This window comes from Chenopodium quinoa, unplaced genomic scaffold (genome assembly GCF_001683475.1).
Source record: "Chenopodium quinoa cultivar QQ74 unplaced genomic scaffold, ASM168347v1, whole genome shotgun sequence".
Classification (NCBI taxonomy): Eukaryota; Viridiplantae; Streptophyta; class Magnoliopsida; order Caryophyllales; family Amaranthaceae; genus Chenopodium; species Chenopodium quinoa.
The window spans coordinates 7876641-7901232 of record NW_018742205.1 but is presented as its reverse complement, the minus strand read 5'-3'; the positions used below and the strand labels follow the sequence as shown (position 1 = coordinate 7901232).

The window sequence follows — 24592 nt, the reverse complement described above, 5'->3', positions numbered from 1 at the left end:
CAATTAAAAACAGTTTCTAAGCTTGACAAAGTTAATCTAAGCTTAGAACTATTTCAACTTGTATAGACATAAGCACAACTCAAGTTTGATGAGTTGATTAGTTATTGTATGTGTTTTTCATGTTTAGTAACTGTGTAACAATATCATTCCAACAATTAAAATATGATAGAAAAACCATATAGGCTACTTCATTTATGGGAAATATGATGTTTTGAAATTGTTTCTTCCTTGAATTTGTCTCAAAATAATAAGTCAGATTTGCTTAAGCATAAAAAAATAAAAAAAAGAAAAAAAAAAAAAAAAAGTTAGGTCATACACTCTACTTAGAAAAAACCGGGGCTTTAGGAAGTTTACCCACTCATTAGCTTGAGTCTCCATTTGTTACAAAGAGGAATTAATTTTAATGGGATTTATTCGAGCAATTAAATATCATCCCTAGGCTTAACTAACTAATGCAATTGACTTGCCTCAAAAAAAAAAAAAAAAAATGCAATTGACATTTGTATTATATTGGTAAATACTACTCTTGCAAATTAGATATTTCTACTCATATTTTATGCCAAATAGTTACAAATAATATAAAACGAAGGTAGTAATAGGTTTGTATAGGGTTACGGACAAAAGAAACGTGTTAGATACAAAAAGGAGGTGTATGGCAGGGATGTAAGGAAGAGGAAATTGGGGTTGACTTTGGCAAAAAAAAGCACCGGAGAAATAGTAGTCCTAGTCCCCAAACTGGGGCTGGGGTTGTTTTTTTTGTATGTTGCTTGTCTGGGCAGTTAGTTACAACTTCCAACCTGGATTTGGAAACTCAATCACAACTTTATTATGATCAATTTAACCGCTTTCTTCTTCTTTTGGCGGGCATTGTTGAGCCATTGAATTGAATTTCCCAATTATATGATCTGGGTTTCATCTACATTTTCATTCATATATTTAGGGTTGGTTGATTTGATCGATTATTTGGAATTCAGAAATGGCGTATAGAAGGAGAGCTGGGGGTATAAGCAGGTCTACCACTTTCAAGGAATACCCAGAAGAAGAATTTGATCATGATCATAACAATAGAACCAATTCTTTTAAATTGAAAAAAGATAAAGATGATGATGATGATGATGATTCTGCTGGATCCTTGGCTGCCAGAGCCACCCGAGCCTCCGCCGCGCATCGCGATTCTTCCGGCTATGGTTCTGCTTATGCGTCTCCCTCCGCTGCCGCTGCCGCCACCGCCACCGCTGAACCTCCTCCTTCTCTCTCTCTTCGTAATTCTCCACAATTCCGATCCATTTCCTTTTCAAAGGTACTCTTTTTCCTTCTTGGATTTTTTTGCTCTATCATTGTTTGTCTTGTAATTCGCAATTCAAAGTTTGTTTATGCTTTGCTTCCTATAAGGGATACTTGTTGAACCTGTTACTCTTGTTATTGAATTCAATTTTTTTTTTTTGCAATTCCCAATTTGTTTGTCCTGTAATTCCCAATTAAAAGTTTATGCTTCTTTTTTATGACAAGCATTCCATTTGCATTTTTATATTTAATTTGATTGAATGTAGCAAGAACAAAGATATCAGCAATCTAGCTTTGTTTCATTTCATAACGAGCTTTAATGAGCAACAATACAACACATTTATATGGAGGCTGTCTTACAATCTTACTTGACAGCACACCACCAAAACACTTATCAACTGCTAAACATCATGCCTTTCGCTAATCATTATTCGACCAACTTTCTAACAACTGATAAAACCGACAGCTAAACACACTACATGACAAACTTGACCTAGGAAGAATCACATGACACCCAAGTTCTGCAACTTGATTTTGTGGGTTGCTGCTGATGCAATTATCTGTGGCCATTGCCTTCACTGCTTGATCTGCATACCACTTATCTACTCTCCTTATTCCCCCTCAAACTCTCCCAACTTGGACAAAAGCTTGTTATTTTCATTGGTGGGAAAACACTTACAATATGTTTGGATAAAGAAAGGGGAAGGAAAAGAACGGGAGGGAGGAGAAGAGGAGGGGAGGGAAAGGGAGGGGAGGGAAGAATGGTGAGTTTTCCTTCCAATTCTTTCCATTGATGCAGGGATCAATTTCCTACAATTTAATCCCTCCATTTCTCTCCCCTCCAATTCCCTTCCTTCCTCATTTGTTAAATGGAAGATACCTCATCTCTCCATTTCACTTCCCTTACTTTCCCTCCATTTCCTTCAATCCAAACACACTGTTAGTGAATATGTCTGTTAACTAATTAAATAAAGGACCAAAAGTGAGAGACCGGGAGTAATGCAACCATCTGCTGTTTCATCCTTAAACAAGTGACGATTACCCCGTATGCTTTGTCTTCTTATCATCGATCGACCTTGATCTTTTGAGACGGGTTCGAGTAAGAGAATACTTGTAGAGACTTAAAAGATGGCGTACTATGCCTGAGTGAAGTCGGGGCCCGAATTAGGTATAAAGGCAAAAGAGTAATCGAACCTCAAGTTCTATTAGGTAAAGCCAATATATAAAGACCTCTTGCCGCAACACCCTCAACCTATTCTCAAATTGTAAGTAGGTAGGACAGATCAGCTGTAGAGTCATGTCACGGAATTGAGAGCTCTAAGTGGGCCAAATTTGGTAAGAAGAATTTGCGATGCAGGATGAAGCGGAACCAGGTTATAGTGACAAACTACGCACTAACCTAGATCGCACAATGCATGTTGTTCGATTAAGACAACAATGGTCATGGAAGTCAAAATGCCCTAAGGAGTGTGTTGCCGAATCAACTAGCCCAAAAAATGGAATGCACTAAAGCGCGTGTGATGCGGGAGCAATAGTCCAATATGGGTTTTCTTGAAAATTCATGGAGTTTTTAGAAAGCCTACACTATTTTTTATTTATTATTAATTAAGGACTTTGCCTATGGGTTTTTACCTTTCACTTGAAAGGATTTTTCCTATTTTTAGGCTTAAGGAGTTTTAGTAATAACGATATTTATTTGTTTAACTAATTTATGTTAGGATAGATTTAGTAGTTGGTTACAAATATGATTAGGAGATTTATTAGGATTAGGATTCTTAATATTATATCTTATTTTAGGATATGATTATTAGTTTCCTATCTTATCTTTGTATGATTTTTCACCCTATAAATAGGGTGCATATCAATAGTGATTTTTAATGAATGATGAGAGATTTGTTTTGGGAATTAACCCTTTGAGCGTTGCTCGTTTGATTGTTAATCAAAAACATCACTTGTTGTGACTCGTGATTATCTTCTAGTTGCGACTAGGAAGAGACCCTCTATTCTTGCGAGAATAGAGTATTATCCTTTTAATTATCGTGTAATTCTTTAGTTTTTGTTAAAATCCGAAGATCCAATGTTATTATAGCTTGCGAGCCTTGTGAGAGTCCTGAGAGATCCACATCATAATATTGCTCCCGCATCAGCATGACCTATTCTCGTTCATTAGCAGGGTGTAGTGGTGGTTGTAGCAAATATTCAAATGAGAACTTTGAAGGCCAAATAGGGGAAAGATTTCATGTTAACGACCTTTGCACATGGGTTAGTCTGTCCTAAGAGACATGGAATCCCGTCCGATTCCGTGTTTTGCGCAAGCTTAGAAAGGGGTCGGGTTTAAACTCTTGAATCAGGACGTGGCGGTTGAAGGCAACATTAGGGAGTGGAGACATCAACGGGGATCTCGAGAAGAGTTTTCTTTTCAATTTAACAGCTTGCCCATCATGAAATAGTTCATTCGGAGGTAGGGTTCAACGGCTGGAATAGCACTACACGTTTTGTGGTGTCCGTGCGCCCCTGATGGCCCTTGAAAAACTAAAAGACCGAGTGTTGACCATACCCTGGTCGTACTTCGAACCTCATCAAGTCTCCAAGGTGAACAACCTCTAGTCGATGGAACGATGTACGTAAATGGATCCTTAACTTCAGGAGAAGGATTGGTTCGGATAAGGGGTCCCACTCTTGAACTCATTGGTTGTTGGCGTATGGCTCGAGTTGTTCTCGTGGCGAAAGCGAGTCACCGTAAGGGTGCGAGGTGTGGGTAGGGGGGACAATGTGGAAATGACCACTTGAATAGTCTATTTAGGGGAATATGACTGTTTAATTAAAATAAAGCATTGCGATAGTCCATGTGGAGGTGAACATAACGTGATTCTACCCATTGCTCCAAATTTCAAAGTAAAGAAATTCAGCCAAACACGGGTAAATGAGAGAAACTATGTCTCTCTTAAGGTAAGCAAATTCCTTGTCACCTAATAAATGATGCCATGAATGGATTAACGGGATTTCCGCTGTCTACTATCCAGTGAAACCGTAGCCAAGGAAACAGGCTTAGTAGAAACAGAAGCGAGGCAATGCCCCTCCCATGATTGCCTTGTGTTGATGAAGGAATGTGTAAGTTGTGAATGGGTAAATTGACAGTTAAAAAGCAAAGTAGATGATTACAACCACCTAAATGGACTCAAAAGGTGCCTTGTGGTCTATGGAAAACACCCTCACTTGTTTCCTTTTCGGGTCCAAACTGGTAAAAAATTGTCCAAAATTGAAGGCTATAATCCACTTTTCGAGGCAAATTTTGGAAATCTTCTCCATAATTGAAATGAAGGCGCAGGGTCTCCTTGAGATCATATAAGTTGGTTTGGAATCGTAACAAGCCTACCAATAGGTCAATAAAGTCCTTAGAATGAGTTTGATTCATCTATGTGGCTATTTTGGAATTATGTTGCATTGGTAGTGAAGAGATGGTTATTTATACAAACTTGCCATTTTAAGGTCCTATTAATGTCTATGGAGTCTTTCGTCTTCATTGGTGTTGTTGATTATAACCATTTTTTTTTTTTTGGGAGGATATATCTAGATACACATCGTATACCTCTAGTAGCAAACTTATCAGCAATTCTACTTGGATTACTAGCTATAGCTAAGCATCCATAAGCTTTTAAGTTATCATACTAAGGTACAGCATTGTGCTGTACTTCATAAGGTATCTACTCTTCCGGCTTCTCCAGTATTGGAATTTGGAATCCCATTTGTTATGTATATTGCAGCCAAAGTACAATCTACCGAAATCTGAGTAGGAGCTTTGATATTAACTTGAGTGCCTTGCTCATTTCAATATTCTTTCTTTGCATCCTTTCTTATCTTCCATTCTGTTAAAGCCTATTAACATAGGTAGTTTGATGTTGAGTTTCTTTCTAAGTGCTGCAAGATCCTATGATCTTTACTTGTATTGTGTCTTCCCCATCTGAACAAAGGATTTTATGGCATTTCAAGCATCTGATTTCTGTGTTAGTTATTATGATTATCCACTAGAGTGAGGAAATATCTATGATTACGCTACTCGTATAAGGACCCCAAATCTATGTGAATCAATTTTGCATCTCTTGATTTGCTTTTTGCATAAGAAAGAAGCCCAGGTTGATAACATTGATAAACATGAGATGTTTATCAAATGGCATTTTTGTAAATAAAAAAGCCTTGGTTTCCACGCTGTACAATAAAAAAATATTTTCCACCCCATTTGGACAACCGGCAATGACAGATGAAAATTAACGGAGTTAGAGAGCTCTCTCCATTGAAGCAAGGAGGTGCTATAGAAATTTAAAGCTCAATAAATCGTGAGCTTCAATGGAGGAATAACTTGGCTTCAATGGACATCCACCATTTTCTCCACCGGATTCCGGCGGCTTCGCCGCCAAATTTTACTTAAACCCTAAAAAATAAAAGAAATCAAGGGCATGGTTAACCTTAAAGGGTAGGTTTTTGCCGTCATCCTCCATTAAAGCTACTTGTGAACTTCAATTCCTCCATTGATGCTTTTCAAGTGATGACTCGCTGCCTGCTCCTTCAAGACTTTGAGTGATGATTTCTCCATTACCTTGCTATTTGCTCCTTCGAGAATTCACGTGATGATTTCTCCATCAACTTGCCGCCTACTCCTTCGATCAGATAACTCGCCGGTGGATGGGCCAACGAAGAGAGAGAGAGATAAAGCTAGGTGGGTTTCTCACTGTTAACATCAAAGGAAAGATAACGCCATTAACTAGACTGTCTAAAGTGAATTACACCTATACCCCTCAATGCACATATAAATGTACCATTGTACCCCTTGATAAACTTCCTAAGTTTATCATTGTTATAAACTTGAATTTACTCTTGCATAAGCCAGTTTGACAAAATTGACATAAGGACAGGTCAAACACACATCATCCTCTCCCTTGATCTCTGTCTACATTCTTTTGATTTTCTTCATTGAAGCATAACCTATCATGAAGTGACATAGAGTTAATTCTTGAGTGGTTCAACCATAAACATCGGTCACCATGGATGATACATTAAGGCATCAAGCTTCACTGTGGTCCTTCTTTTACTCCCTTATTTACTCCACAAAAGTTGTTTTCTGACTTCTCTCTCTGCTTAATGATGCCTAGTGGCTCATTGATTAGAGGCCATGCACAACTCTTCTTATGCCCTTGACTCTTCCACCTTTGCAGTCACACAGTGTATCCTCCATTCTCACTTAGCTTTTGAACTGACAGAAAGGCGTGCTTGAAAGCAGGCACATACAACACAGTTCTTAGCTAGTGTCATTCTTCAACTTCACTTCACCAATGTGACATCACTGATGTTTGGCCTGTTGACAAGCTTATCTTTGGTTGATTCTTTGCTTTCGCCAATTTTCTAGTGTTCTTGTCATGTTATCCGATGTCCTAGAGTCTATATTTCACTTTGGTCTAGGTATGTCCGCAATAACTACCCCTTATTTGCTCATATTCAATTCTTCGTACCCTACATTATCTGGTATACCCTTTTTATTGGTTGGAATCAGCTTCATCAACTGCTTTATTTGCTGTGTAGGTGATGATAACATCCTGTTTTATTAGTGGGATAAAAAGAATGAATACTAAGCTCGATTTTTGACATGTTTTTCTCTCCAAATAGGAAAAATATGGAAAAAAGGCGGTAATAGGAAAAAAACAGGGAAAGTTGGGGAACAGTCCCAAGAGATGGGAAAAGGTTGGGTTTAATAGAGGGATGGCTGTTTGACACTTTGGTAGATTCCAAATGAGGTTCGGAAGGTATTTTGATCCGGGAATAGGGTTATGGGGGAAAAAGACAATTGTTTGCATAAGATAAGAAATGGTTCTTACATGCGAAGTAAATAATTTGTTCACATAAATAAGGTATAATACTTTTTTCCCTTCACATATAATACGTATTCATGTTTTGGACAATTTTCAACTTTTTGGATCGAAAGGAAACAAGTCGGGGTGCTTCCCATAGACCCCCTAAGACGTCTCAGGACTTTATATTGGTGGTTGGAGTTGTTCACTTTGCCGTTAAACTGCCAAGTTACCCATTTACCATCTATGCCTCCTTTTCATTAACTCAGGCCACCATGAGACTATACATGACTGACTAATGGTCATATATAGTTCCAAACAATATTATATGACCCCAAGATGCATCCCCTACTGTCATGAGAATTTTCGACACCGGGTCCTAAAACCTCTAAAATTGGTCCAAAATTATGGATTATAACCTTTGGTTTTTGACAATTTTGGACTTTTTTGGACTCGAAATGAATAGTGGTCAGGGTGCTTCTTATGGACTCCACAACACCTAAGGAGGCCATTTGGATTGTTGGAACCATCCAATTTTTCTTTAAACCGTCAATTTAGTCATTTATGTACATGTCTCTCTTAATTAATTCAAGGCGACCACGGGCCTCTATGTGACCGACTAATAATCATATATGGTTCTAAATAACATTATATGATCCCTGGATGTATCCCTGGATTTCGACACCAGGTCACGAAACATATGATATTGGTTCAAAGCGTGAAGCCTTCGGTTTTGGACAATTTTGGACTTTGTTGGACTTGAAAACAAAATTGGTCAGGTTCCTCCCGTGAACTCCACGACACCCCGAGAAGCCATTTCAGTGTTTGGAATTGTCCACTTTACCTTTTAACAGTCAATATGGTTGTTATAGTATACATCTCTTTTCATTGGGCTATAGGCCACCACAACGCTTTAATGTGAAAGACAAATGGTCATATATGATTCAAAACAACATTATATGACCCCTGAATGTGTCCTATACGATTCCGTGAATTTTCAACTCTAGGCCTTGAAACCTCTGAAATTGATCCTGTCGTGTATTATAACGTTCAATTTGGCTTCCAGAGAACATATTTGGAACCGACAAGATAATGCATCGAGGTGCTTCTCGGGACCCAAAGGGCCTTGAGAGTCCTACTTGGATCCTAGAACTATCTCATCCATGCTTTGGTCCACCCTTAATCATGTCTTAAGATGTCGTGCCTTGTCTTGGTCTTTTCCTTGCCTTTGCTTTGGCCCTAAGGCAAGCCAAGACACTAACCTCAACTGCCAAAAATAGGTGCTTTATGGATGAGGTGTTTTTATGCCTTGTCCTTGTGTACGTCTTGTGCCCATGCCATACGCCTACAACATGGTTGTCCCTTGGCTGAGATGGCCCAATCCCTTAGCATTTACTAACACCAAAGGTGCATTGCTACCCTCGTTTAGCAAAATATGGTGTTTTTAGGGAAGAGGGTGGGGGGAGAGGGACGAATCAAAGCGATATAGGGTTGAATCTCAGTGGATCATTCCAATTGTTTTGCTTGAGCTTGATTCACCTGGACCTTGTGCACTGGCAACTAATTTGCTTCCACCTCTGCCTGTTTTGCTTCCTCTATTCCACCCACCGTTCCCACCACCTCTAGAGTTGCTGAACTGCTCTTTTCCTTTGGGTTTTTCATCCTTTTGGCCTTGACTCTTGGGATGCGAACTGGGATATACTATAACTGTCCAACACTTATTTCTAGTGTCCACTTCTTCCACAAGTTGTGCAGCTTGCATTTGTTCCCTTGCCAGACACTGCCAAGATTCATTCTCTTCTTTCAACGGAAGGAGTACGTCTCTTTGTGATTCCTTCTATTGAAGTATGCATATCTACTGGTAAAAGAGTTGACATCATAAGAATAAGACTTCTTTGAAATCCATGTGCATTATCTAAACTGATATAGCTTGTGTTCCTCCTGCTGCTTGGCTAGAGGCTAGAGCATCTACAAATGCACTTATATCACTGGTGAATGGAGGTAGAGTGTTTAGGTCCTTCAGTCCCTCTCACAATCTTCTTAATTCGGTGTTGTATTCAGTTTTGGTTTTTCTTTTGTCGCTTTGTTTCATACATAGCCTTGCTGAGTCTATATTTTCTGGATCCATTGGTGACTGTGTATATCTAGTTCTCTACTGTAGTAGCTTCCATATGTCAGCACAAGAGCTCACATACATAATAGACTTCTTAATGGAATCATTCACATTTGTAATAATTTAGGAATAACCATAATATTGCATGTATCCCATGCTTCATTTTTCACAGAACCTGTTGCATCTTTTTTTATTGTCCCTGTAAGTAGGTGTCCTTGCAATTTCTCAACAGATACACTATTGCTTCGATTAGATGAATGCAGGAGCAGAACTAGTTGTATCTGTGGTCATTTTTTTCCTTGACATAACTAAATATTGAGAACTAAACACTCCGAAAACTTCTATGCTAAAGATTTAAGCTTAAAAATTTTGCATAAAGAGAATTACACATACATCAAATGCTTGAAAGTTATAGAGAGGTCGAGCTATATTTGTACTCAAAAATAATCTGATTGATTGAGTGTTACAATAACAAAAAATTTCAGCAACCCAACTTTCTTTTATTTCGTCTCAAGCTCTAATGAGAAATAATACAATGCATTTATATGGTGGCTTCCTTGCTTGACTGCACACCACTGAAACACCAATCAACTGCTAGAAACTGGATGATTCTACCAGCTTTCTGACATAAGACAAAAATTAATGCTAAAGACAATGCATGACAAACTTGACAGCTACATACTAGGAAGAATCACGACACGAAGTCCTGCTACTTGATTTTGTGGGCAGCTGGTGCAATTATCTGTGGCCATAGACTTCATTGCTTGAATTGCATAACCAATTGTTACTTACTTTCATTGTTATTATATTGTAGGGATCCGAGAGCAGTTCAGTGAAAGACTCAGAAGACCCTAAAGATGGATTTTGGGGTATCTTAGCCAGGAAGGCCAAATCAATTCTTGATGAAGAGGATAAGCAATTTCAGTCTTCTACTAAGATTAAGTCACAACTTCATGATGAGGATAATCAGGTCTTCTGCTTCTACTGTATTTTTCTTTCTGTGCTACTAGATTTTTCTAATTTAACCTTTTTTCTTATCTTTACAGTTTTACTAATCCCATCATCAATCTTCACAGACTGGCTCAAAGATTGATAATGCTCGATTGAGGAAGCGCATCGATGCCATTACTTCTTCCCTTAATACCCTTGGTGATACCCTTGGCAATGCTTTTGAGGTTGTTCGCCTATTGCCTCACTTTCTGGCTTCACTCATTTTCTCCCTCTGCTTGTCATCTGTCTTAAGTTTTTTTTTTTTTTTTATTCGCTTTGCAGGAAGGTCTTTCAATCATGGAGCACAAGACTGCTGATATTATTCAAGAAACTCGCAGTAGGACAGCTGATTTCATCCAAGAAACACGCAAACTCCAACTTCGTAGAAGAGGAGGCACTACTTCAGATACTCCTGATCAGGCAACTGTTGTGCACAACACTTCATGGCAGCGACCAGTTCTTCAGCCTGTGCAGACAAGTTCACTAACCAATCAAGAAACGCAACTCAAGGCTTCTCGCGACGTAAGGTGCCAAATATGTAATAGTGTATTGCTAGCTATTGCAGGAACAATGAAACACAACTAGAGATAGTGTTGCCCTTTCTGAAGCTCCTTGCTTAGTTTTATCTCTCATCTTAGTTTTTGTCTTTAATTGAAACTTAAAAGTTAAAACACTTCACAGTTGGTTCATTTTAATCAATTTGAAAAAAAAAATGAAGAGGGTGAGTGAGCAGTAGATAGTGTGATCTGAAGAAGGTTCAGTCTTGTAGGACAATTCTTTTCACTTATGGCCTTGAGCTGGTCCACTATTGTACTTAGTGGAACTAGGTTTATCTACATCCTACCATCTTTTTGGTAAAGAGCATCACTTTATATTCTATTTGGTTTACAGGTTGCAATGGCTACTGCTGCCAAAGCAAAAGTTCTTCTGCGGGAGCTTAAAACCGTGAAAGCTGATTTAGCCTTTGCAAAGGAGCGTTGTGCACAACTAGAAGAAGAAAATAAGAGACTTCGAGAGAATCGAGAGAAAGGAGACAACCCTGCTGATGATGATCTGGTATGCCTCAATTCTTAGTGTTTCATCGAAACTTTCAGTAAGATCATTTAGCTTTTAACCTGCTTGGTATAAGGTCATATAAAAATGGTCTTTACTAATGAGTGTAATATTATATAGAATAAATTGTGTATTACATCTACGCTATCAAGTACATGATTTCCCTTAGTTTTTTTTTTTTACTGCCAATCATTACCATCTCTTTAGAAGGTAATCAGTGGAAATGAAAATCAATGTAGAAAAAACATGTTTTGAACAAGCACATCTCTTTAGATGGTAATCATTACCATCTCTTTAGATGGTAGTCATTCACATCTCTTTAGATGGTAGTCAGTAGTCATTCACATGAAATTTTCCTTGACAATTTAGTTACTCACTACCAATTTCTCAACTTATGACCTTGTACTGAACAAGCACATTAGTATTCTTACATTTGCCCATCTATATGAAAGCATGCATTTATAGTTTAAACAATGCTCATAGCATGTTCGATGAGATTCATCACTTAAGTTATTTTGCCTGACATTGTAATAATGAAAATTCTTATGCTTCTTTATTATCAGATACGTCTACAGCTGGAAACTCTTTTAGCTGAGAAGGCTCGTCTAGCCCATGAAAACTCTGTATATGCACGTGAAAATCGGTTTCTCAGAGAGATTGTTGAATACCACCAACTGACAATGCAAGATGTTGTCTATTTGGATGAAGGTGCTGAAGAAGTCACAGAAGTTTACCCATTCTCTATTGATGAGGCCAAGGTGCTGTCGAGTACCCCAACATCACCAATATCCCCAAGTTTTCTTCCAGAAGTTTCTTCCCTTGACTTTCCAGAGGACCACACAAAGGAAATTCCTAAAGAGGTATCTGACATCACTTCATCATTACTCATATCTCCATCTTCACCTCCTAAGATTTGCCCTACCAACTACTCACCCGAAAGGACAGAATCCTCAGAAGTTCCAACTTCACAATTAGTGGTGTCTGATGGAGAAATAAAAGTTTCCTGTTATGGTGAACCACAAATTGCTACAGATGAAGCTCTCCACAGACCTCCGGCTTCATCTCCTTAATAATAAACTGCCCCGTTCTGTCACGATGCCTTTGGGTAGCCAATAGGCCATAGCTGTTGCACTTTTTGCTATTATTGTCCCTACCCCTTTTCATTTTTTTCTTGATCAATTCTTTTGGGAGGTATTGCCTGGGTCAACAATTTCCCACTTTGTTAAATAATGTATCTAATCTTATTTTGGCTTATATAATGCTCTCCAACATGGCTAGAACTCTTCAGTTTTTGTAAGGGAGAAGTTCAAAAGCTTGATTATAATTTTGCACAGCTTGTTTAAAGCTTTCTCGGTTTCTCCTGTCTCCTCTAGTTGAGTTGAATGGAAACTAAACCCCTCTGACCTTTTTGGTATTTTTATCGTGTTTTTTGTATTTCATGGAAGCAACTTTTTTGACAATTTCCTCTAGTAATTGGTACAATTGTAAAACTAATAGCTACAATGGTGCATTGTTGTTTTAGCATTATCTTCGGCAACTTGAAAAAACTTGCTTGACCACTGAAAGGTGTGGTTGTAAGAAAACAAGCAGACTTGCTCAACTCTATTTAATGAAATTGGTGTGTTGATTGATGTGCATGTAACTTAACTCTATTTACTCACCATTGGAGAACATAAGCCTAATTTTAATTTGGCAAGTTAAGCTACATGCACAATTTTTTGAAACCATTGGAGCCCTAACAGTCAACCATAGTTAAAACTTAAATGTAGAGCGAAAAAACAATGGAAAATTCAATTTGCAACATTTTTATTTGGTAGGATAATGATATTTTGAACCACGTTTCTTATAAAAATTCTGCTGCATAGTACATTACATTGCATCACTTTCCAATCACAATTACACAATACAGGATTAAATATAATACCTTTTTACACATTATCGCAAATATTCCCGTATCTACATCCATTTTCAATATTTTCTGTACTCATGCAAGTCATGCCTGTCTATGTGTATACACCACAATGTCAAGCATTAAACAATAAACACTAGATGTTAGCACAGCAAAGCCAGTTTAGTCTGCACCACACTATCTGCAATAGTCAGTGCATACCTTGAACAGGTAATAAGGATTGTTACAATAAATTGCCAACTCTTGTTAAACCACTGAAGAAAATCAATGAAGAGGTAACTTTTCAGCAACAAAGTGACAGGATGCACAATAATGTTTCCTTCAGAAAACTTCCATTACTGGAGATTGCACAGTTGTATACAATGTTTTAATGTACGCGTTCTCTATAAATTTACGAGCTAACTTAGTTACAAGTAGATGTTTTTAATATAACATATAAACAGACCCTGTCGAGTTATGTGTCAATCAGTGGCTTAGATTCTTGTAGCCAACAACCAGCAGTGCAGCTTAAATGTAGTTTCTTTGGTTCTGAATGAATCATGGAAGTGCTTGATTATTGGCTTTTCAATAAAGGAAGGATTCAAGGAAGAAAAACTCCTTGCTCAGAATAACTGAAAAAACAGACTAGTTGATCCATCACCAAATGATTTGAGATCTGCAGGCTTCACCAAAGCCCTACATAGAGGACATGTTCTCTCCCTCTCAAACCTGAAAAAGGAACCAGATTAAAAACAAACTTGCACATCCACTGAACATTTCCCTAGTGTTATACTCTGCAAATTTTAAAAGTTTTTTCCTTTCTTTAACCCCCCACCCCCTCCCTCCTCAGCAAGTATATATCAGAGTAATAGCATATCAACCAAAGAAAATAATGGAAGATCAAGCCAATTGAGAAGTCAAAGAGGTCAATAAAACCTCAGTCTCTAACTAGCCAAGTTCTTTTGGAAAAACTACTTCCAAAAGGCCAGTAGAAAAAGCATTCTCGAAAGACTTAAAAAATAAACTATATGTAGAGATGCAATGGGCAGGCATAATTTCAAAATGGCATGATCAGCAATGAAGTAGATATAATAGCAAGAAGAACAAATAAACACCCATTGTTTATAAATAAAGTTGTTACACACAGACACAGACACACACACACACACACCAAGAACTAATGCTTGATGCTCAAACACCCAGATACTATACCCTTACATACAACAAGAAAAAAAAAAAAAAAAAAAAAAATATATATATATATATACTTTCTCTGTTCTTTTAATATTGCACCATAAGGGTTTGACACAAATTTTTTGGTAGTGGAAAAAAGGAGAGAAAGGTAAAAGTACAAATTTGTACATGTGATTGTAGACATAAACCATAAAATCAAGTGTTAAAAAGTAAGGGTATATAGGATATTTGTAGTGTAAACACAAATATTTATTTTCCTAAAATGGATATGGTGCAATATTTTTTAAACTTCCTTAAAAGGCAAGTGGTGCAATATTTAAAAAACGGAGGAAGTATTATACATGATGCAAAATGTTATTTGCTAAAATGTTGTAGTACGTTTCCCATCACATAGGTCAAGCACTTAAGCTCCATATCATTTGCTAAAATGTTGTTGTACGTTTCCCTATGCTTTAATATAAAAACAGATAAAGTATATCTTAATGGAACGGAACACTATGCTATAAGATATCAACATAGCTCATAGGATTTCCTGAAAATAAACGTTATTAAAGCATAGGGATTAAAGACCTTCCATAGCATTGATTAATCACGAGATTGATAATGGTAAACATATATGAATGAAGTTGAGCTTCAGAAAAAAGAATGGTTTGACAAGAGTCACGAATTAAATTACTACCAATATACACACAAAACCATAAGATCAAGGGGAAAGAACAGAATTTAAATGATGATATTGTTGGAATCACATTCATCTATACTTATTGGTAAGGGTAAAGTGAAATTACTAGCTCTTAACAGTTAAGTTAGGGGCTGTTATCTTCACCTAAAGAAGATATTATCTGCTAATAATAAGCTTATACAAGAAAAAATCAGTTTTGCTCTGCAAAAATCAGTTAATTAGTCAAAATCACTATTAATAAATAAAAATCAACTTTTTAAATCAAACCAAGTTTCAGTTAGTAATAAAAAGTTTAATCAGCATAAATAATCTCACTTTGGTAAAAAGCAGGTGTAGAGAACATGAATATAGGACCTGAAACTTTTTTAAAGGTGAAAAGGGTATGACCTTAATGTCCTAACCAATGATGAAATAAAAGATTTCAAAGTCCTTGTGAAAAAAAATTGGTCACCTATAAGCATCCTTATTTCTGTTTTTTACAGACAGAATCCTCAAAAGGTAACGGCAAGCCTGTTCTACAGTTGCAGTTTTATTAATACTGTTGCAACTTGAAAAGAAAGTCCTTTATAGCTACAATACTGCTACAATCTCAACTAACAATGAAAACCTTAATCGTAAGCAGATCAGTATGACATTTGTTACTGTCAAAATACTCACATAATACTTTTATGTTATCATGCATACAGCATTGAAGACCTTTATAGCTACAATACTGCTACAATCTCAACTAACAATGAAAACCTTAATCCTAAGCAGATCAGTATGACATTTGTTACTGTCAAAATACTCACATAATACTTTTATGTTATCATGCATACAGCATTGAAAACCTTTATAGCTACAATACTGCTACAATCTCAACTAACAATGAAAACCTTAATCGTAAGCACTGAAGGTCAGGGTCACACACATGTAAAAACCCAAGGCCAAGTCAAAAACAAAACTCATATCTGTCTATATATTATTGAATTATTGTGAATGCATAAATCCAAAAGAACAGAGGCAAAAGTACAATAAAACCAGTTGATGATGAAAACTTACCACTCTGACACACAACCTTCGCAAAAAATGTGTTTACAACGGAGTAGGATTGGAGCATGCATCTTCTCCTGACAAATAGCACACATATCTCCAGCAGCAGTGACCTACAGTGGAAGAATGCCAGTCAAAAATGCAAGGTCAAATATTCAAGGGAAAGCAATCCTCTCACATATCACCTTTTATTACAGTCCAGGTTTAGTTCACAAGGGTTGAGGTGGGATGTGTTAAAGTAGTTAATCATGTATACAGTTAGGGGTGAGCATAATAGGGTACCCTCTTATAAATCCTAGAACTGGAACCTGTTGCAACAGGTTCCTTAAATTGGGAACCGGAACCGGAACCTGTTGAACAAGACCCTAGAAATTGGGAACCTGTTGAACAGGACCCTGGAAATTGGAAACCGGAACCTAGTTCCGATTCAAGGTACCCTGTCTTGTAATATACTTAGTAATTTTTTGCAGAAATTTTTATAAAAAAACCAGATAGTCACTAATTTATAATGTTTATAACTCGCAAATAAAACAAACTAATAGTAATTGTTGAGCAAAGTTAATACATATATTTATAATTGTAGTTTTGATATTTATTAATTAAAAAAATAGGTTAGAATTGGTGTATAATTTGAACTAAAGTGATACTTTTATCAGGTTACAAGGTACCCTAGAGGGTCAAAAAAATTGAAAACCTGAACCGGAACCTGTTGCAACAGGTTCTCCATTCTGCTACCCGGAAGAGGAACCTCTTCTACAGAATCCGGGCGGTTCCTATCAGGTCCCGGTTCCAATTCAGGGTACCTTGATTTTTTGCTCACCCCTAGTTATACATCATGATACATTACAAGATAAATTAAGAGAATTAGATGGACACGGTGAAGCACTTCCTTAGAAGTTAAATACAAAGCTTATTGATCGTCAAACACAATTCCTTCAAGCAAGTTCCACTTCAATAAAATGAAGTTTACAATACAGTTTGCACATTTAACTTCTCACATCCGGCCAACATCTTAGAGGTATACCCTGCATTACAGCCTTCCTTAGAACCTGAATTTTTAAGATTTGCATAGCGCTACAAGCCTAGAAGCATAGAGCAAGCAAAGGGGCGCCAACTAGCCCAACAGACACAATCAACAGGGTTTTCATTCTATCCCCCAGCCCTCTCTTAAAAAAAAGATATCTTGTTGAACATAGATGTAGAGATCAAAACGAGTATCTGAACCAGAAACATTGCAAAAAAAAAAAAAGTTTATGGTGTATAAAGACAAGGGAACATGATCTTTGGAGAAGACTATTTGCAGTGACCAAGGAGGCTTAAAATTGCTATATAAATAATAGATACTGGTTTAATTTCAATTTATATGGTCAGTCAGGGCTAAGAAGATAAAACTTCTGTGAAAAAATGCAATGCTGCCAATCCTGTGGAGCATATGGCTGGAAAGATATGGTGTATATGCAGTTTCTTTTGAAAATAGACAGCTGAATTACCTGCTCTGAAGTTGCATAAGCTCCGTAGTGGATCTCTTTACGCGACAATGCCTTAACTGACGCAAAGAATGATTGCACCTGTAAGTCAGCAAAAAAGCATGAGAGACACTCCAAGGACAATTTCAAGCACATAAAAAGCATTACAACAAAAGACAGACCTTTTCAACAACAGAAGTGAGCTTAAAAGTCAAATACAACCCAGTCATTAGAGATGAAAAGAGGCTTCCATATTCCTTGTTCAGGAAGAACCTATACCAAACTGGAGTTGGCAACAGTGCACGATACAGTAGCAAAAGATACTCAACCAAAGTCAGCATTTGCCCCTGGAAAGAAAGCACATAGCAATCAGAAACCTAGATGCAGCAAACATAAAAGAATGCAAATAAAGCTACTAAAAAACTTTTAAATGTGGAAGACCATAAACAAGTATAAGTGACATCCCACCTGCCTACGATAATTTCTTCCTCTGCTATTTTTGTAATATATGAGTAGAATGCACTTGGCGACCATAGCTGCCTGGCGGACGAGGGTGTCTGAAAGAATAGAATGCACATTATTTCCCCACCATAATCAGAGCTCACAAGTTCAAAAATGCCACCAAAACCAATAACACAATTAAAACCAGAAGATACAAAAGGCCAGCCAAAAGGAGCCCCCTGCAAGGAATAAATATTTAGAGGAGGGCATGTTAGTCATAGTCTATTAGTAGTAACTTGGGGAATAAGTTAGAGGTTTGTTAGGAGGGGGATTTTCTATAAATAGGTCTCATTAGGAAGAATAAGAATATGTTGAATATTGTGAGGTTTGTTATTGGGAGAGAGTGAGCCTCTCGAAAGCTCATACTTGGAGAGAATCCACCTCTCAAAAGTGGAATTATCATTAGATTTAGTGTAATTCTCATCTTATCAATATAATCACCATTTTTCTTCTTATTTTCTGCCATTTTTAGTGCTGTAACCATGTCAGTTCCTAGCACCCCCTTGCCAAGTCAATTCTATTTTGCTTTCAACAAAAGTTTGTGACAGTGTATCCTAAATCTCTCATTATGTACGCCTGAACTAAGTCGTAGTTATTGGCTCAATCAAATCACTATGGCGCACAACCAAGAGTGATCAAGTTGGCATATCAAACCCAAAGAAGTTAATTGTCAATAATTAGCAGATCAATATAGAGAGGAACAACAACTAAGGAAAATTCAGATATAGGGTTTGAGTAGAAAATCCTAAATCTCTTAAATTAAAACCAATTTTGTTGCAATACTAGGGCTCTTGTAGAAGTAGACAAAAAAATTGGTATGACCATTATCATTTAGCTAATCGCCTCATTGGTAATAATCTCTGGAAACGATAAGACTTGATCATAAAGCTGCTCCTGTCACAACTCTGTTTGATTATATTATTCTATTCTATTTCCCCTCTTTTAATTTTTAAGAAAGATATATTATCTCCATTCTTAAAAGATCTTTATGCTTTCAGTTTTAGTATGTTTAGTATGTTCCTAGAGGTTCTTTACTTTATTCAATTTTCAGCAAAACCCCATTGACTACCTTACCCCCTTATCCCACAATATTTACACAATTTCACCCAGTCTCTTACGTTTTTCACCTTTTTACTTACACCAATGATCAATCTACCTTTTTACACTCTCTTTTGTTTTATCCACATATGTCTTGCACTCCCTCAACACACCAACATCTCTCTCTCTCTCTCTCTCTCTCTCTCTCACACACACACACACACTTTTGGGAACAAAAATAAAATAAATGGCAGCAAATTGTTCTCCGGCAGATTATTATATATTCAAGTAAGATATTGTTGTGTTCAAGGTATATACAAAAGTGAGCCTCCTAATTCTTTTCTTCCTTAAAATCATACATTGGAAACTACTAGCCACCCGTGTTAATAAAATTACCACAAATTACAATCTTAACAAGTGTATCGAACAATACACCTTAAGAGCCACAGCAAATATCACCAAGGGAATTGCATTCCCACACTTGGTCCACATACTGGGACATACTGAAAACTGCGTAAAACTAACATATAAGAATTGCAACTCTACCAAGTTGCTTCTTGGGAGACAACAAAGCTTAAGCAACCAACATCACTTGGATGTAAGGCACTTGCAAAAATCAATCCTTCAGGAACAATTTCAACAGAAATTATCAGATTTTTATCAATGGCCCCCAGAAAACTAACAAATTAGAGGCTTTAGGCAGCCAAAATCATTAATAATCACAGATCATCGATCAAGATGCATGTAGCTAATATATGCACTGAAAGAACACGAACAAAATTACAAACTGATCAGAATTTCAAGGTAAGTTGTCAGACAAGAGTTACCTAATCCGTTAAGCATATCACTGTGTCAAATTGACAAATAAAGTGTAATACAAGTATAATAAAAACATACACTTTTAACACATTTAACCAAAAAAAACCTAATTAGCATTTAAAAAAAAAAAACATTTTAAAGTATCAAAGATGCAAGAACAAATAAGGGTTAGCACACACCGTTGACCATGATGATAAAAACAGCATGCCAGAAGGGAGGTATCTCTTTTGGAGGTATCATAATCAATGGATAGAGAAGGTCATCATTTCTGTACCACCAGTAAACACCGGCAACATGAAGTGTGAACAAAATACAGATGCCAACCAGAATAGGAATCTTCCTCTCTCCCTGTATCAGCAAAAATTAACATCATATATAACATTGAGTAGCAAGCATAAGCCAGGCATGTCAACAAATATCAAAAAAATTCAAGTACCTTAAGAGCAGTTTGTTTACGCATGATGTCATTAGACTTGAACATAAAAACAGCAATCCAAATTGTAACAAAAAAACCTGCATTCCACACAAAAGTTGAGCAACATACATCAATATACAAAATGTGAGCAATGCAACCCTTTCAAGCACAAAGCACTGTAATAAACAGCATATTCAACTAAATATTCCTACTATTTAACAGTCATGAAGAAAAAGAGTAATTTAGATAAGAGTTACTAAGATCTAGACAAACAAAGAGGTACTAAAAACAAACACTAACATTAGACATTGTAATCAAGAAAGCTATTGTTGAAACTAAGGCATCTAGAAAATTGACAAATATGATAATGCTGACCACGGCACTAAGTCACTATAACCATCGTACATTCGTACTATTCACAAGTAGAGAGAGTTTGAATGTGTCAGTACAAAGCACAAAGGACGACCAAAAAAAAAAAGAGAGCATGATAAACCATTTTAATATTTTATGCATAAAGCACGCTGCATTTGCATTCTTGAAAGGCTTTCTGCCCAAATTAGGAGTATGCTAAGTGGAAACCATAGTAATAGTTGATAAATCAAAAGACTGGTAGTTGTATTAGGCAGAGCAAGAAAAGGAAATGATTATACCTTGCAGATGTTGGCGGATAAAGACAACGAGTAGGAGCAACGAAAAAGGAAGAACCTGCTCGATCCATCGGGCAGCCTGTTGAATGTCATACCTCTGATAAGTAGCATCCCGATTGTTGGCAGCAGCGCCATCAGCGGCTTCAGCATCCGTAGAGGAGCTAGAGAACTGAGTGTCAGCAGCCCTGGAGGAGTCCTCCTGGGCATCCAACACGGTGGAAGAAACAGGCACGGACAGAGACTGATCAGTAGGGCATGGTTGAAGTTGCACCCCTGTAGAGGTTGTAGTAGAAGGGTCAAGTCGGTCGTGATCGTGTTCAGAGGCACCAATAATCCTAATGGAGACCTCACCGCCATTAGACGAAGAATCATGAATATGGGGAGAGGAGGTGGGAGGGATGAGAGAATCGGATTCGTGGGTGGCGGTGGAGCGGGGCCGTAATAGACCGGAATACTCTAATAGAGCAGAGACTGGGGAACGTATGAAATTGGAAGCAGACAAATGCAGCCTATAACGCCTAGAATTGGAATTAGCGGAGCTTCCTCTTTCTCTATCTCTATCCCTATCTCCATCTCCATCTCTATCTCTATCTCTATCTCTGTGTCCGTCGGAACTTCCACCAGTTGCTTCCATTCTTGCCGATGATCCTCGAACCCTAACCCTAACCCTAAACAAACCCCAGAAAATCAAAATTAAAATCAAAATAAAAATACAAAATTGGGAATTGCAATTGTAATTGTAAAGAAAGAAAGAAAAGGGAGAATGAAGAAGAAGAAGAAACCTGCGATAGGGAAACTCCGTTGGGCGACTGAAAAGAGAGAGGGATCGTCGTTGACAATTCAATTCCGAAGTCCAACAAAATCACAAGTCACAAATGGTTATATTATTATTCTTATTGGGTATACCAAAATCAGATAATTAATGAATTGAAATTGAAATTCATGGGAAATGAAAGAAAAGGAGAGGTTGTTCTAGGGTTTATAGAGAAACTGGAAGAAAAGGAGAAATATCAAAAACAAAATCAGAATGGATCGATTGAATTGATATAGGTTGGTAAGATAAGAATAAGAAAAATGAAAAGAAGGAACAAGTGAAGAAATAATAAATTGGAAACGGAAAAATGAAAAATAAAAGCAGCTTCGACTCTCTTTCTTTCTCGCTCCTGTAAGAGAGAGAGATAGAGAGAAAGAGTTGGAAGATGAACAATTACAACTACAATCACTCAAATTATTTACCCAGATTATTTTTTAAATGAAAATCCCTGAAAATATGATGCTAAAACCATATTTTGTTTTTTCTCTTTTACAATTTAAATTTTAAAAGGCTGATTTCTATGTCTGTCTATATATCTAGCCGCTAATCTGCGGACCAAATCCAATCAGGACTGCGCAATCCTAAATGTTGGTCAAACTTAAGCCACTACTATATTTATTACTTCCTTTTTTTTTTTTTTTTTTTTTTTAAAGGAAAAATTGCCGGGAATAATTTCAGTTTTGAAGCGTCCGCGAAAAATAATCTCATCTTTGGGATATTTTTAAATAATCGCACCTTTATACCTTATCCGCTCCCAATGGTCCCAGATGACCGGTTACCTGTTAAAATGGTAATTTTTTTTTTTGGCTTTAGAGTACATGTGTCACCATACAATTTGTCTAAAATTTAAATTTAAATTTAAATTTTTTTTTTTAAAAAAAAAAGGCAGTCAGCCAACCACCTCTTCCACCAGCCCCCGCCACCGCAATACACATCGGAGCAACCCATCATATCGGAGCTCGCAATTCGGCGATCATCCATGGCTGCAATTCGGCGATCAACCGTGGCTGGCTGGGGTTGCAACCATCAGATTGAGGAAAGGGGAGGGAGGTTACAAAACAGATCGGAGCAACCATCAAATCGAGGAAAGGGAAGGGAGGCCGGGATCGGGATAGGGGAAGGGGGCGTCGGCGTTGGGATAGGCAATCTGGGTGGTCGGCGATGTGGGGTAAGGGACTCCGGTAGCAATGCCGGCGAGAATGGGTGCTGGGGCTGGTGGGTGGTTTTTTCAATTATTCAATTTTTTTTTTCTTAGAAAAATTAAACTTTTTTTAAAAAAGAAATTTTTTATTGTTTTTGACCAATCACAGGCCGACCGTGTCTGGTAACTTGTTATAACAAGTTACATGACCAGTTGGGACCATTAGGAGCAGATTGGGTATATATAAAGGTGGGATTATTTAAAAATATCCCAAAAGTGGGATTATTTTTCGTGGACGCCCCGAAGGTGGGATTATTCCCAACAATTTTTCCTTTTTTTATTTAATTTTAACAATTTCACAATTTATATTGTCAAACTCCTCAAAGCAACCAACCTCCCCATTTTAATTTCAAATAAGGAAAATGTTATACATAACCCTTAGGACTACATATAAGCATTAAATACACACTAGAAAATTGTATAAATTTAGGAAATCATAAATATATACACACAAATTACACTAATTTACGCGTATTTTTGTCTTGAATTTCTAATTTTATACAATTTTCAAGAGTGTATTTAATGCTTATATATGGGCAATATAGCCCTAAGGGCTACATATAACATTACCCTTCAAATAATACTAAAAAAATTAACAAACCTTCTACCAATTCTAGGGAATTAATTTACATTTAAGCAATTTTCAGGGAAATCATTCACTTTAATATAGGCTTATAGATTTGTGTTTACAAACTTATTATCGTTTTAGATATGATTCAATTTAAGTTATGTTCACAAATATTTATTAATCTCATAAATGATAAGATTAAACTACATCAGGTTAATAAACTTCCTCCGTGTTTTTAATATCGCATCACTTGCCTTTTAAGGAAGTTTCACAAATATTGAATCACTTTCATTTTAGGACAAAAAATATCTATGTTCACACTGCAAATACCCAACATACCATTACTTTTTATTTTATCTTTATATTACATGGACAATTTTGTATTTTTACGTTTCTCTCTCTTACTTTTTTCCATTACCAAATTTTGCCTCCAAAACCCATATGATGCAATAAAAAAAACGGAGGAAAAATTATTTATATTTATTTATGCTAAAAATATCTTTATTAAGGCAACTAAAAAATTATGAAAATTTCACATTTGAATGATATAAAATACGAGTAATACAAATCTAATGACATATCATTTGATAATATTTATCATTAAAAATTAGTGAGCAAATAATGTCAAATGTGAAACTATCGATGAATTTAATAAGAGTATAGTACTGCACATGACATTTAATTTCTTAGAAATAATATCTAATTATGAAAAAAGCTTAGTCATTAAATCATTTTCAAAGATCAGCTCTATCTTTATAATTTAAAAACTCTGAACAACTTATTCCAAGTCAAGGGACCATATCCTTCATCTTCCTCAACTTTCGTTTCACACTCTCTTTCAAAATAAAAAACTGATTGTATTCCCATGTAAAGTAAGGTAAATAGCATGACTGGTTTTTAGCCATAAACAGTATTTTGCTGATGTAAATAATAAGTACTCGTACTCCGTAACTATATGATCAATATGAAACTGTTTTGATGGTTGAAATTGAATACATGTAGCGATGCTGAACACCATTAACTGGCTTCTAGCCAGGACCCATTGTG

At 36.7% G+C, this 24592-nt stretch overlaps 2 protein-coding genes across 2 annotated transcripts; one reads left to right on the top strand and one right to left on the bottom strand.

Moving 5' to 3' along the window:
* Nucleotides 1-598: 598 nt before the first annotated feature.
* LOC110731916 lies at nt 599-12817 on the top strand. The gene is made up of 6 exons (XM_021911837.1): nt 599-1300; nt 10052-10207; nt 10314-10412; nt 10510-10749; nt 11119-11283; nt 11844-12817. Exons 1-6 carry the CDS (start codon nt 977-979, stop codon nt 12348-12350), a joined length of 1491 nt encoding a protein of 496 aa, XP_021767529.1. The 5' UTR covers nt 599-976; the 3' UTR covers nt 12351-12817.
* Nucleotides 12818-13448: 631 nt separating this feature from the next.
* LOC110731897 (RING finger and transmembrane domain-containing protein 2-like) lies at nt 13449-22246 on the bottom strand. Its single transcript, XM_021911818.1, has 9 exons — nt 21745-22246; nt 20966-21630; nt 20337-20413; nt 20080-20248; nt 18011-18099; nt 17725-17889; nt 17567-17644; nt 16086-16189; nt 13449-13897 (listed from the first exon to the last, which is right to left on the bottom strand). Exons 2-9 carry the CDS (start codon nt 21594-21596, stop codon nt 13792-13794), a joined length of 1419 nt encoding a protein of 472 aa, XP_021767510.1. The 5' UTR covers nt 21597-21630; nt 21745-22246; the 3' UTR covers nt 13449-13791.
* Nucleotides 22247-24592: the final 2346 nt, after the last annotated feature.

Excerpts from the sequence above, each read along its gene's own strand:
- LOC110731916 (XM_021911837.1), top strand. The coding sequence starts at position 977 with ATGGCGTATAGAAGGAGAGCTGGGGGTATAAGCAGGTCTACCACTTTC. Across the intron at positions 10,413-10,509 it reads CCCTTGGCAATGCTTTTGAG|GAAGGTCTTTCAATCATGGA; the intron begins GTTGTTCGCCTA and ends TTCGCTTTGCAG. Across the intron at positions 10,750-11,118 it reads AACTCAAGGCTTCTCGCGAC|GTTGCAATGGCTACTGCTGC; the intron begins GTAAGGTGCCAA and ends TTTGGTTTACAG.
- LOC110731897 (XM_021911818.1), bottom strand. The coding sequence starts at position 21,596 with ATGGAAGCAACTGGTGGAAGTTCCGACGGACACAGAGATAGAGATAGA. Across the intron at positions 18,100-20,079 it reads TTTTATCATCATGGTCAACG|ACACCCTCGTCCGCCAGGCA; the intron begins GTGTGTGCTAAC and ends CTATTCTTTCAG. Across the intron at positions 16,190-17,566 it reads CTTATGCAACTTCAGAGCAG|GTCACTGCTGCTGGAGATAT; the intron begins GTAATTCAGCTG and ends CTTCCACTGTAG.